Source organism: Tribolium castaneum, chromosome 2 (genome assembly GCF_031307605.1).
Source record: "Tribolium castaneum strain GA2 chromosome 2, icTriCast1.1, whole genome shotgun sequence".
Taxonomy (NCBI): Eukaryota; Metazoa; Arthropoda; class Insecta; order Coleoptera; family Tenebrionidae; genus Tribolium; species Tribolium castaneum.
In genome coordinates this window covers 24,844,012-24,856,609 of record NC_087395.1, presented here as the reverse complement: position 1 = coordinate 24,856,609, position 12,598 = coordinate 24,844,012, and the positions used below count along the sequence as shown (strand labels likewise).

The 12,598-nt window shown below is 37.2% G+C and overlaps 3 protein-coding genes and 1 long non-coding RNA gene across 5 annotated transcripts in view; 2 read left to right on the top strand and 2 right to left on the bottom strand.

Annotated features, from left to right (window-relative positions):
* Nucleotides 1-420: 420 nt before the first annotated feature.
* LOC664159 (enolase) lies at nt 421-2,144 on the top strand. The gene is made up of 3 exons (XM_970173.3): nt 421-537; nt 584-731; nt 785-2,144. The coding sequence occupies exons 1-3, from the start codon at nt 532-534 to the stop codon at nt 1,960-1,962; spliced, it is 1,332 nt and encodes a 443-aa protein (XP_975266.1). The 5' UTR covers nt 421-531; the 3' UTR covers nt 1,963-2,144.
* A 1,026-nt stretch (nt 2,145-3,170) lies between these two features.
* On the bottom strand, nt 3,171-7,582 carry pippin. Its single transcript, XM_970167.3, has 7 exons — nt 7,163-7,582; nt 7,010-7,115; nt 6,824-6,959; nt 4,385-4,593; nt 4,208-4,337; nt 4,021-4,160; nt 3,171-3,974 (listed from the first exon to the last, which is right to left on the bottom strand). Exons 1-7 carry the CDS (start codon nt 7,189-7,191, stop codon nt 3,192-3,194), a joined length of 1,533 nt encoding a protein of 510 aa, XP_975260.1. The 5' UTR covers nt 7,192-7,582; the 3' UTR covers nt 3,171-3,191.
* Nucleotides 7,583-8,016: 434 nt separating this feature from the next.
* The window catches only part of LOC664106 (uncharacterized protein), a 54,093-nt gene continuing 49,511 nt past the window's right edge, over nt 8,017-12,598 (top strand). Inside the window, exon 1 of one of the 2 annotated variants that reach the window (XM_064355032.1) lies at nt 8,017-8,141. The gene's annotated coding sequence lies outside the window, so the exon portion shown is untranslated. Of the gene's footprint in view, nt 8,142-8,443; nt 8,789-12,598 lie in introns of those variants that run through there. The other variant, XM_064355033.1, reaches the window with a different exon arrangement.
* Nucleotides 8,303-12,175, bottom strand: LOC135265465 (uncharacterized). Its single transcript, XR_010333146.1, has 2 exons — nt 12,041-12,175; nt 8,303-11,275 (listed from the first exon to the last, which is right to left on the bottom strand). It is a non-coding gene; the product is annotated as an uncharacterized LOC135265465 (long non-coding RNA).

Sequence of the window (12,598 nt, the reverse complement as noted above, 5' to 3'; positions counted from 1 at the left end):
TTTTTTAATTTTCAGTAAGTGCCCAAACGAATCAATCCAAATAACCAGAAGATTTTTTCAAATATTTATTATTTTTAATGTTTGAGTTCAAGGTAAAATTGCTCCAGTAAACAATTTCTTTTTTTGTTCGTGCAGATAATAATTATTTTTGGGAAACTTTATGGAAGTATGAAAAAGAAGCTGTGGAAATAGTTTTACTTGTAGTAGATAAAAAAATATTAATTAATAAAACTCGCTTATTTAAGAGAATTTCATTTAGCCAACGAACAACATCACAAGACTGGATCTAAAATTTACGTAACTTTCGATTATTTTAAACAATGTTAAAGAAAAAGGGAGTACAATTTAGATTCAAAATTTTTGGTTATCATTTTTTTTTAGAAATTCTCCGAACGCTAATTAAATAACAAGAACAGAAATCTACAAAAAAAATTGAGTTGGTGACAGAAACAATGACAGTGGCATTGTCAATTTTCTGCGCCAGATTTTAGCTCTAATAATTCCTTTCGGAACCATTATTTAAGTGTGATAATGAAGGTGACTTTAGTTTTCACGGTTCCACATTTTTCGAATTAATTTTTAGCGAACATTCTCCTCAGCGGCTAAAACCCTAGTTAAGAAAATCCAAGCGCGCCAAATTTTTGACTCTCGTGGTAACCCAACTGTTGAAGTTGATTTAGTCACAGATTTGGGTCTTTTCCGAGCGGCTCTACCATCTGGTGCCAGCACTGGTACTTTTATACTCTCCACTAAAAATCTAAATAATACTCACTAAAACATTTAGGGGTTCACGAAGCTTTGGAGCTTCGAGACAAAGACAAAGCGAACTATCACGGAAAATCAGTCTTCAAAGCGATCAAAAACGTTGCTCTTATCGCCCCGGAAGTGATAAAATCACAATTATGTGTAACCCAACAGTGTCAAATAGATGAAATTATGGTAAACCTTGACGGAACTGAGAACAAGTCCAAGCTGGGAGCAAACGCAATCCTTGGGGTGTCATTAGCCGTGGCCAAAGCAGGCGCAGCGACTAAAAAAGTTTCCCTGTTCAAACATTTGGCCGATTTGGCGGGGAATAAAGACATAATCCTGCCTGTTCCGGCGTTTAATGTGATAAATGGGGGCTCTCATGCCGGGAACAAGCTGGCGATGCAGGAGTTTATGATTTTGCCGACGGGGGCGAAGTCGTTCACTGAGGCTATGAAGATGGGGAGCGAGGTCTACCACCACTTGAAGAACGTGATCAAGGCGCAGTTCGGGCTGGACGCCACTGCCGTGGGGGATGAGGGCGGCTTTGCCCCCAACATCCAGAACAACGAAGACGCGCTTAATTTGATCATCGAAGCGATTAAAAAAGCCGGTTATGAGGGAAAAATCGACATTGGCATGGATATAGCCGCCTCTGAGTTTTACAAAGACGGGCAGTACGATTTGGACTTCAAAAACCCCAAGTCAGACAAGAGCAAATGGATTTCGGGGGAAAAACTCCTCGAGATGTACAAAGGTTTCATCAAGAAATTCCCGGTGGTGTCCATTGAGGATCCCTTCGACCAAGACGACTGGACCTCCTGGTCGGCCATCACCTCCTCGACTGACATCCAGATCGTCGGGGATGACCTGACGGTGACCAACCCCAAGCGCATCCAAACTGCCGTTGAGAAGAAGGCGTGCAATTGCCTTTTGCTCAAAGTTAACCAAATCGGTTCGGTTACTGAGTCGATTAAAGCGCACCTTTTGGCCAAGTCCAACGGTTGGGGGACGATGGTCTCGCACAGGTCTGGCGAGACTGAAGATACCTTCATTGCCGATTTAGTTGTGGGACTTTCGACGGGGCAAATTAAAACAGGAGCCCCTTGCAGGTCAGAACGTTTGGCTAAGTATAACCAGATTTTGAGGATTGAAGAGGAACTAGGAACTAAAGCGAAATACGCAGGGCGGAACTTCAAATTCCCGCACAAATAAAACACAAATCTAATAATCTTGGTTGCAAAAGGATCTATTTGAAATGGTTTAATACAATTATTATTCAAACAACAATCAAAGCTTAAAGTTAAAGTAATAATTCTAATTACAATATCCTTATTTTTGTATCTTATAAAATTTTGGTATCAGCCTTGAATTTGGAATAAAAAATAATTTACGTACATGCGACGAAATTGCAGTGTTCCTTAATTGTTAATTTTGATTTAAAAAATTATTTATTTAATTATTATAAGTGCAATTATTAATTTTTCTTAACCGACAGTATAAATTTTAATGTGTTGTGAGAAAGTTCTACTTTTCTACGTTAGTTTTCGTGTAATAAATTTTAAAGAAAGTGTGTTTTTGTAAAAAAACAAATTATTTTAAAAGTTAAACAAAGCCGACCATTTTATTCGCATGAAATCCCGTTCTGTGAGAAAGACAGCCCTTAACCAGTTTAGCATCTCATTTGTTCCACGAATGAGTAACGACCAATAAAAATATAAGAATCACCTCCAACTTGCTTATCTGGTGCACAAAAAATTGCAAGGCGATTGAAGCGTTTGTCATTGGTTATGGGTGGGGTATTGCACTCCCAACTGTAAAACGGACCAATCGTAAGGCTGTTGAACTGAGCAAAAAATTGTAGTTTGATTATTTTGTAAATGACGGCCAAAGCATCTGGAGTTTCGCTGTTTTCTGAGGAAATTTCAAGTTTTCTATTACAATTGTGTTCAAAAATCGTGGATAAATTGTAGATCGATTTGTTTTTGATAATTGATTTGTGTTCAAGCTCAAACATTTCGCAAATTTTTCAGCAAAAAAAATTGTTTTTCAAGATTCCTTCACAAAACTCAAAACTGTACCAAATTTGATCGAAAATTTTTATGTCTTTTTAGTTATTAACGTGTTAATCTAGCCAATGCGATAGATATTTTTTTATTAGATAAAATGCTATTCTACGCTACGTTTTTGATAAAATGTAGTCCTAGAATAACACTAGAATAACAAATGTAGTTTGTGTTGTTTGTTTGTTTTTGTAATGGAATTTATTGCAATAAAAATTATGTTTTTATATTTCCTTCCCCCTTAATACCTAATTTTTGTTTCTGGACACCCTTTTTCACCTAAATAAGGTTTTTAACTTTGTAAAACTCCGGCCTCTGTGCATATTTTAAGCGATAAATACAGGAAATAAAAGACAAATCTTTTAATAAATATTTTATTTATCACACGTGTTCAGTCTTATCCCCCTCTCCCTTCCTGCGGGCCACCCACGTGACATTCCCTTCCTGGAAGTAATCCTCAATCTGACTCAACGTCTTGCCCTTAGTTTCGGGTAACATCAAATAAAGAAAAATGCTGGCAAACAGACCCGAGCCGCCAAAAATCCAAAATACGCCATGCACCCCCACTACATTTTTCACAACCGGAAACGCCTTGGCCGTTGCAAAAAGCACGAAATTAAAAACCATGAAGGTCAAACCTCCCGCCAAACCCCGGACTTTGGCAGGAAACAGCTCACCGAGCATAACTCCGGGTAGAATCATGAAACCGACAGTGTTTGTAGCTACGTACAGCAGCACACAGAGGGCGGCGAAATAGCCCCCGGAGTCGGAAACCGCGCAATTGTCACGCGGGTAGAGGAAAGTGCCGAGACAAAGGGCCGAAATTGTGGTTCCGAGCCCGGAAGTGAGGGCTAACGCCCGGCGACCGATGAGGGCCAGAAGGGCAGACGCCACAATTGAAAAAATAAACCGAACACCGGCTGTTAAAACCGCAGCCATGAAGTGGTCCAAATTCTGGTTATTAATATGACTCAAAATATCAACGGCGTAAAACACGATAATGTAGGTCCCCGAGAAAATTTGCATGACGTTAAATAAGTTAATTATGATGAATGGTTTGATGACCTCCGGCCTGAAAATCACATTTCCGGTGCTAGTGGCCGTCTTGCCGATTTTTTGCTCCTTTTCAATCCGTTCGGTCAAATGCTCCGTCTCAAGTCGAGCCTGCATTAAAATTTTAAATGGGATTAATTTTTTCATGGTCACTTACTTGAAGCGAATTCCCGCCCCGAAGCCACACCAGTGCTTTTCTGGCCTCGTCCGGTTTGTCGTTCCGGACCAGCCAGACCGGACTTTCCGGCAGGAAAAAGAAAATCGTGATTGCAAGAACGGGCAAAACCGTGCTTAAGCCTGTTTGGGGATTATTAGTACCTTGCGACTGTGCCAGGTTTACTGACCTGCAACTACCCGCCAGGGGAGCACCGAGCCGAGCGCGTAAACGAGGAGGATCCCGAAGGAATAGCTCGCGAAAGGAACACTCGAGAACATGCCGCGGAGATGCGGCTCGGAAATTTCCCCAATCAGGACCTGGAATTTTTCCATGATACATCGGGAGATGGGCTTGCATTTTGTACCTGTCCTGCGGCGGCTGTGAGTCCTGCGGATAGGCCTGCGACCACGCGGCCTGCTAGCAGGACCGCGTGATTGGGGGCGAGTCCGATGAGGATCCAGCCGAGAATTAAAGGGAGCGAAGCTATTTGTAAAGCTAATTTTCTGCCGCAACGGTCCATTAAAACGCCGCTGAGGAGAGAGCCGAACGGGGTGGCGGCGGAATGGACACTTGCTGTGGAAAAATCAATCGGGGGTGATTTTTATTACACGAGCCGCCACTGGTGCCCACTACCATATTTTACAAAAACTTGGACGGTTTAATATTTATCGCTAAAGTTGCTAAAATAGCCCAACTTTCACCTGGCTCCTCCAACTTATCCCCTTTTTTAATTAATTTAAATCACTTTAAATGTTTATCACTAGTCCAAACTCCCAAAAGTTTGAAACAATTAACAATCAACAAAGTATAAATAATCGCCCGTGTGAATTATTTCGCCGCTTGAAACAACACAAGGCCGGGCATTACACATTATTGGACGGTATAATTATTTTTTGCTTTGGTGTAAAATTACATTTTCCGACGCCACTGTCTTATATAACTGCGTCGAAAAAGCCGGTAAGTGACGCCAAGTGCAAGTTTCGTATTTATTAGGAATTTTTCGTGTTGTTTGTGCAAGAAAATGCTCAAAAAGGGCTGGGGGGCTTTTTGTTAACTGTTGCGGTCGAGGAATAGGTAAGTGCGCTTTGCGAGTTTTCATCAAAACTTTGCCAATGTTGGTGGAACAAATGCCGATCAAGCGCGCCGAAACTTTTGCTGAAATCCGTGCAAAAAGGGCTCAGATGGTTAAAAAGAGCCGTTAAAGCCTTTACAATGTTTGGTGGACTTTACGAATTTATTTTTACGTTTTTCGATTTAAATAAAACTGAAACAAATGCCGGTCGACAATGCCTTCAGTTTGCCGGGATTTTCCGCCATTTTACTCAAAAAAAGTGTATATAATAAAAAGCAATACCATAAAAATAAAGAAATGCTGTCTATTTAGTGTTTTGTAAATTATGGGTGTGTACATTAGGCGCAGAACTCGTAAAGTTGTGTGAAACACCCTGTATTTAAAATTATAACACTAAACTTCGTGTCAACTTTTTACGTAATTTTAAATTTAGGAAATTTTTTAGACCATATTAACATGACAATTAAAGTGTAGATCATTATTTATTACGGGTACTAAGTGTTTGACTGAATTGGACAGAAGAATTTTTTTATTACTTACTACATTAGGACCGGTTTATAGAAGCGCTATTAATTTAATTCGCAAATAAATACGTGATTAACTGTCCACTAAAGTCATCTAAGATAAAACTGGTCGTATATACAGGAAAAAGAAGAGGACCAAGAATGGACCCTTGGGGAACCCTTGATGTAATTGTTCCAAGATTAGTGAAGCATTTACCTAACATAATTTACTGACTCCGATTATAAAGATATGATCAAAAAAAATATCGACTATAAAATGCGAGTTTAACTCAAGTACTGCAGCTTTACCTTCATCAAGAGCTTTTAAGGAATTATCCAGAACAACCACAGAACAGAAGTTGTCTTGTGGCACTTAATAAATTATTATAAACAACTTTTTTTGACTTTCGAAACTGTGAATAGGATGCTGATAAACAAATCAGGAAAATACTCTGATTCTAAAATTTTGAAGAATGATTCTCGTAGATTTACGATCAAGATCAAACTTTGTTAAGTCGGTGTTATTCTGACTTTTCTTAATGTTCAGTTTACTCAGAAACTTCGAAAAATTTATTTTGGTTCGAGTTTTGTTTTTGTTGAGTTCTAAACACATTTTTTCAGGTCTAATTAGTGATACGGTACAATTCTGAATTTGTTTAAAGCAGCATTTTTATTTGACTTGTGCAAAAGATTTCGTTTAGGAGATGACGAACAAACAATTCCTATACTTTTTTCATGAATATTTTAATGTATTTGTTTTTTTTTGTTGGTGATCACCGATCGCCTTTTCATTAACATTAAGACCCTTTCTGTCGTTTGGTCGATTGTACGAGAAAGCTTTCGTGAATAGAAGTACAATACCCATTGTGTCAAAGGGCCACTATCGGCATTACACGTCCATTCGAGATAAAATCAAACATTTGCTCTCCGTAAACAATGCGTAAACACACACACATCTTGACCCAAATCCGCCGTTACCTCGTCAATTCGGTAAAAAGGCGGCGAGTCCCCGGAATTCCACCGATAGGTCGTCTCGATTCATAAAACGCCAAAGATCTTGACCTATTTTTTGCGTCCGTTGAAGGTGAAGCCGAGTGAATGACCTTACTATTGAGTTAAATTGAGTGATTGCTTGACCACTCTTGAGGAAGAAAAACTTATTTTGGTGGCGATGAACCGGCCAAGACTGATGAAAACTAATGATTTATTGAGTGGGTAATGGGCTCACCTATCCAAGAACCAATTTCGTCGTCGATTCGCAGCGACTCGTTGGGGTACTTGAGCTGGGGGAGCAGCACCGCGGAGTACCCCACCGGCATGCCGCAGCTCGCCGAGCTCAACATCACCGCCCCGGTCACAAAACTCTAAAAATTGCAAAAATAATAATAAAAATCAAAAATAAAAAAATTCCTACCTGGGCTACGACTCCCTTCCAAGTGCATTTTTTCCAACTCTGGGGCCGCTTCTCCTGCAAGGGCTGGTACTGCGAGGTTTTCCCCGGCTCGCTGTCATCGTCAGTGCTGGAAAAGCACTCTAGAACCGAGTTTTTCCCCTAACATTGTCTCACCTGTGATCTGATTTGGTATCGGAGCACATTGTCAACTGTCCCAAAGCTCTTAATCTTTTTGTTTTATCTGTCTTGGTGGAGCAATATTTGAGCCCCCTCCACGCCTAAATCCTTGTCTCTCATCATCAATAACGTTTTTGCAAATGAATTAAACTTCCGTTCTATTTTTTCGCGCGTAGAAGCCTTGACAGTCTTCAGGTGTTGATTTTTTCGCAAATGTGGGTCAATTGGGGCTTCCTGCGACCTTAGGGACGCCCACGATCGCGAGAGACAACAATTAAAATGCTCCCAACTTAATTAAAAGGTGTTGTTTATCAAATTTTATCACCTTGACCTCTTTTCGTTGGCAAAAATTTAATCAACTGGATAAAGATCTGTTTTCCAATTGGAATAATTTGATTTTTAAATTGACTTCGTCCGTGCAAAAACAAGAACACGTTTGGGCAATTTTCTGTGCAGGTAATAGATTGAGGATCCTTCAAATAGTTATGAGAGGATGCGGTTTTCGCGCGGCTGCTGAGAGTTATAAACTAATTAACGCCGTTCTAGCAAAACTTTATTACATTCTCTACGTAAGAAAAAGGCAGTTTTCTCGCATTTTACAGAAAAGCGTTGGAATAAAATCAATTTTTGCGTTGTTAATTTCATGAAACCCTTCATTAGCGTGATTTTGCTAATTATATTCTAGTTGTTGCAATTTAAAGTTTGCTCAAATAACTCGGGTCGTTTCTTTACATTTGGAAACTTGTTATCGCTTCATAAACTTGCTCACGCTTTCTGCTTTTCTGAGCTTTGGCTCGAGATAATGAAAAACATATGTAATAATAAATTTTCTTTAAATTATCAGTTGGCCAACTGAGACTTGCTGCTGACGGCTTGGTGATATTTCTTCGTTATTTTCTGTTGCTTGTTTTCGAGTGAGTCATCGAGAGTTATCACAAAATAAGTTAATTAAGTGCTATCGAGGCAAGGAGTGTAGGTAGGTGATTTAAAAATAACACAATCATTTATTTATAATAAATTGCAGCGAGTTTGGTTCAAGAATAACTTTCCCCATAAAAATGTCGGAGATAATGCTGACTTTGTTGTATAATTTGTTTATTTTCGCCGAGTTTGCATATTTTAAAATTGAAACACAAATACTATAAAAATGCTTTATTGCGGAACAGAATTAAATAAGCAAGACACACTGATGAATAAATTATTATAATACTCACACAAAGCTTAAAGTAACGATTAAATAAGTTAAGGGTTTGAGTTAATAATTAAAAACACAGAGCCATGAGCGTTGCGGGTCCGATACACCTCGTTTTCTCCCGCTTGGGAGTGGCACTGGGGACCTCTTGGTCGATTTGTTGCAGCTCGACTTGGAGTAGTCCGTCGTTGGTGAAAAAAACGTATTCTTCTGGTTTCGCCTCATCGGTGGTGGAAAGTTGGTAATAATTTTTCGTATCGATACTTCTCGAGTCGGCCACATAAACCAGAAGGAGTACGAGAGAAAGCACTCGAAACATGTTGAATTTTCGTCACTTGTGTTAACTTAGTCGAGGTTTTTCCCGGTTTGATGAGTGTCGTGAGGGATTCGTGGTTAAAGTAGTGAAATTTTTGATGACCCCAGGACCTCTCGTAAGTGATAAAGAATATCGTTCTGTTCGTAATAATACGCAAAGTTCATTCGTACAGCTTTGCTCTGTTTATTTCGGGGACACCACATAAATAATCCGGTCGGAGTGAATAAAAAGAACGGCAGTCAAAACAATGGGGAGAGGATTCGATAATGCGGAGTTTACGCGATTATTGTTTACTATGGGGTTTCGGTTGAGGTGGGTTAAGGATTATTAATGCATTTTGATGGGTTATCGGAGAGAAAGGCAAAATTGGTTGTTTTTTTGGACCCGCTCATATCAACAGTCGATTATAAATAGAAGGCAATTATTGGGAATTTTTAATTATTCTTGTTATTTTTAATTCCAAGTCTGAGCTGGGAATTTCAATACGTGATGTTGCAACGGTTTGTGTTCACACTCGGTCTTGTAAACAAGAAACAGTCTAAACAACAAAAAACAAATATGAACCAAAACAAGAACCGAAAAACAAATTGTTTAGAGAATTTAAAATCGCACAAAAAATGCAAAAATATCAATTAAAAAAAAGAGATAAAAAAAGAAAAATAAGAACTTGTTAAAAAAAAATACATTTTTAAAAAGTGGAAAGAGAAAGAAGAAACATCTCTCTCTTACAAGCTCATTTTTTAAAAAGTATAAAAATAGTTTAAATTTTGAAATAAATTGAAAGTGTTGTTTAGAGACGTTTTACTTACACAAAGAGTTTAAATTATAGAAAATAGTGTTTCTTGCTAAAGACATTTTTTTAAACAAAGCACAATTTAAGATTTAGAGAAATATAGAATTAAAAAATGGACAAAGAAAAATTAATACTTTCAAAAAGTGGAAAAAGTGTAGAAAATATTAAGCTTAATGCCTTTCTAAAGTCTTATTAAACAGTACAAAAAAAACCTAAATTTTGAAAAAAAAGTCTGAAACAATTTTCAGTTTGCAAAATATTAAACGTAATTTTTTAATTGCTTGGAGAATTTCAAATTACTCAAAAAATTATAGAAAGAAAAGTAATCGGAACATTAGAAATAGAGACTGAACAAAAATACGATGATTCCTAATAAATAGTAGAGTCAACAATTCAAGACTAAATAATACCTATTTGGCTAAAAAATAAAAAATGCAGTAAAGCAAGAGAGGAAACAGAACAAACCTTTTCTTTTAAATCGCAGAAAATAAAAAAAAAATAAACAATATATAAAAATCTTATATAAAAATACTTTCAAATGATGTTAGCGTTTAGTAATGTTTAAAATACATGTTTTTGCATAAGTCAAAAAATATACTTAAATAATTTCATTAACATAACCAACATAAATTAAAATGTTTACCGAAAGAGCGAGTTAACGCGTCCTAAACTAGAGAAAATACGAAACAAAGTATAAACTGAGCCAACTACATTGTTGTGTTTGTGTAGTTTCTGGTGTTTAAGTCGCATTTGTGTTTTAATCAATATCCACTAGCCATTAGCACATATGGAGCACTATCTGATCAAAATTTACCGGCCTTGTACCGTCGTGTGTCTCTTCTAATAGTAAACAAATCGAGGTTATCGATTAAGTATCGATGGTTTGTATTTTGGACACATAAATTCGCTTTAAAACAGCCACTCTAACCAAAGCAAAGGCTTACTTTAGTACATCTTGGAAGAATTATTTTATTCAAAATGATGCGCTTCGGAAGCGCTCAGCTTGAAGAGATAGTAAAGTCTGAAAGCGGGGTCGGGATTGTATTTCCTTTCTGTTTGAATCCCGATAATATGTCAAATTAGACAGATCTTTTTCTTCAAGGATTTATTATGGAAATTCGGCGCAATAATAAATGAAGCCGCTCATAATTTTTAGCTTGAGTTTTTCGGATAGTTTTCCACCCGGTCTATTATTCAAGGGTGATTTATTATGAATGAGAAACGGTCCGAGCGATCAATTAAATTCGGAATCGTCGCTGAAATTTTTATCTAATTCAGAAAAGTTGTCAACAGTTCGATTAAAATTATCTGCAATAAATTTGATTTGTTTGTCATTATTTGTTCACTGAACCGGCAATAGAAATTTGTTAGATTTTGTTCTTGGCTTTGGTTTGTTTATTTCGGATGAAATAATGGGAGCACGATTTGATAAACGTGCAAAATATTTTTTCGGGTTCTTTGCACCAATTTGCATCAACTGGCGATTAAAGAATGTTGAACTGTTGACACAGCAATCGAAAAATTCGAATTGTTTCGGTCGCAGTTTAATCAGTTTTAGTACGATTGAAATTTCCCTTATCAGCTTTTCTTTGAATTATAATGTGACGAGGGGCGGATCAGCTTGTTTTATTATTTAGTCTCGGAATTGAAGTAGGTTTTTCAATCCGGGCGCATCCACCAAAATTGCTCGTAATCTCAACTCGAGCTTTATTTCTCCGAGCTTCTCCATTTACTCTATCTCGGTGTATGGAACAGTCCCAGATAAAAATGGGCTGCTATTATCACCTCTGCTCTTATCACGGACCGATGCTAGAAAAAGTATTAAAATTGTTAACGAATTTGAGACGCCGTATGTTGAGAAATTTCATTAAGCGATAACGGTTTTGTGGCCGATGCAATTTTGCGAGGAACGATGTTTCCGGAAGAGAAAAAATGAAAAGTTGAGAGTTATTGGAAACTGGGGAGGTGGCGAGAAATGCAGAATTTTTTATGCAAACTCTACGCGATTAATGACTAGATTAGCATTTCGGGCTCTTTGATCTTTGCCTAAATTGGAGTTTTGGCAAACGTTCCAAGACGAACAAACACATTTTGCGAGTTTACCTAGTTGTGTTGCATTCGAAATGAATTTTTGTTATTGTGACGAATAAAAATGTGATTCACTTAGCATTTTTACGTCCTCGGAGGTGAGTTGTTTAATTTCGTGTCTTGTTTTTTTCTAGACTATAAATTATCTAGGTCAGAAGCTTAACACATTTCTGAAATAAAGCGTAGTTTTGCGTAAAATTTATGATTTATCACTTGATTTATTTAGACGACCTATTGGTACTTTGTACTCTTGAATTTCTAGGAAATTGTGCTCGTTTACCCTCATTTTTTATGGGTGTTTTTTATTGGAGCGATTTTAGATAAAATTGGTCCATTATACTGCGTAATAAATTTGCGTTTCAGACAGGAAACGCAGTTTTTATTATAAAAGGATTTTTTTTACAAAATCAATACAGGACGTGTTGATTAATTAGTTTTTGAAAAAAAACTAGTTTTGGGGGACTTTGTTTAAAATTAAATACTCACTGTTTTTGTCTTTGAAAAGTCCAAAAAAAATTAAAAACGCACTTGCCTGGCACTTGACTTGTGTCTGGAGCATTCAAAGCGCTTCTAATGATAATTTTTTAGTTCACTCAACCTGGAAAATTATTTATTGCAATCATAACAATTACATAAGTCAATAAGTTATTTTTTATGGCATGTGTAGCGACATCCGGTCCAGTCATGATCGTTAAAAATAAATATTTCTAAGTCTTTTTACCGGGAAGTTTCTTATGAAATCCATTTTAGAATTTCATCATGCAGAAAACTAAGGTTTTCGAATGATAAACTTATCGAATTTATCACTTTTACAAAAACAAACAAATTAATTATGATTTTGCATGTGTCCGTTTATGTAAAAAACTAAAAAGTCACGATTGTTGTTAAGAAATGACAATTTCTTTGACTCCACGACAAGATGGCCGCTCATGGCGTCGCAAAGTCCATGGTTGGCGTTTTTACGTCGAATTTATTCCAAAACACTGAGGAAATGTAAAATATTACATACTTTGGCCGTTTGATATTTTGCGCTCAAAATGAATC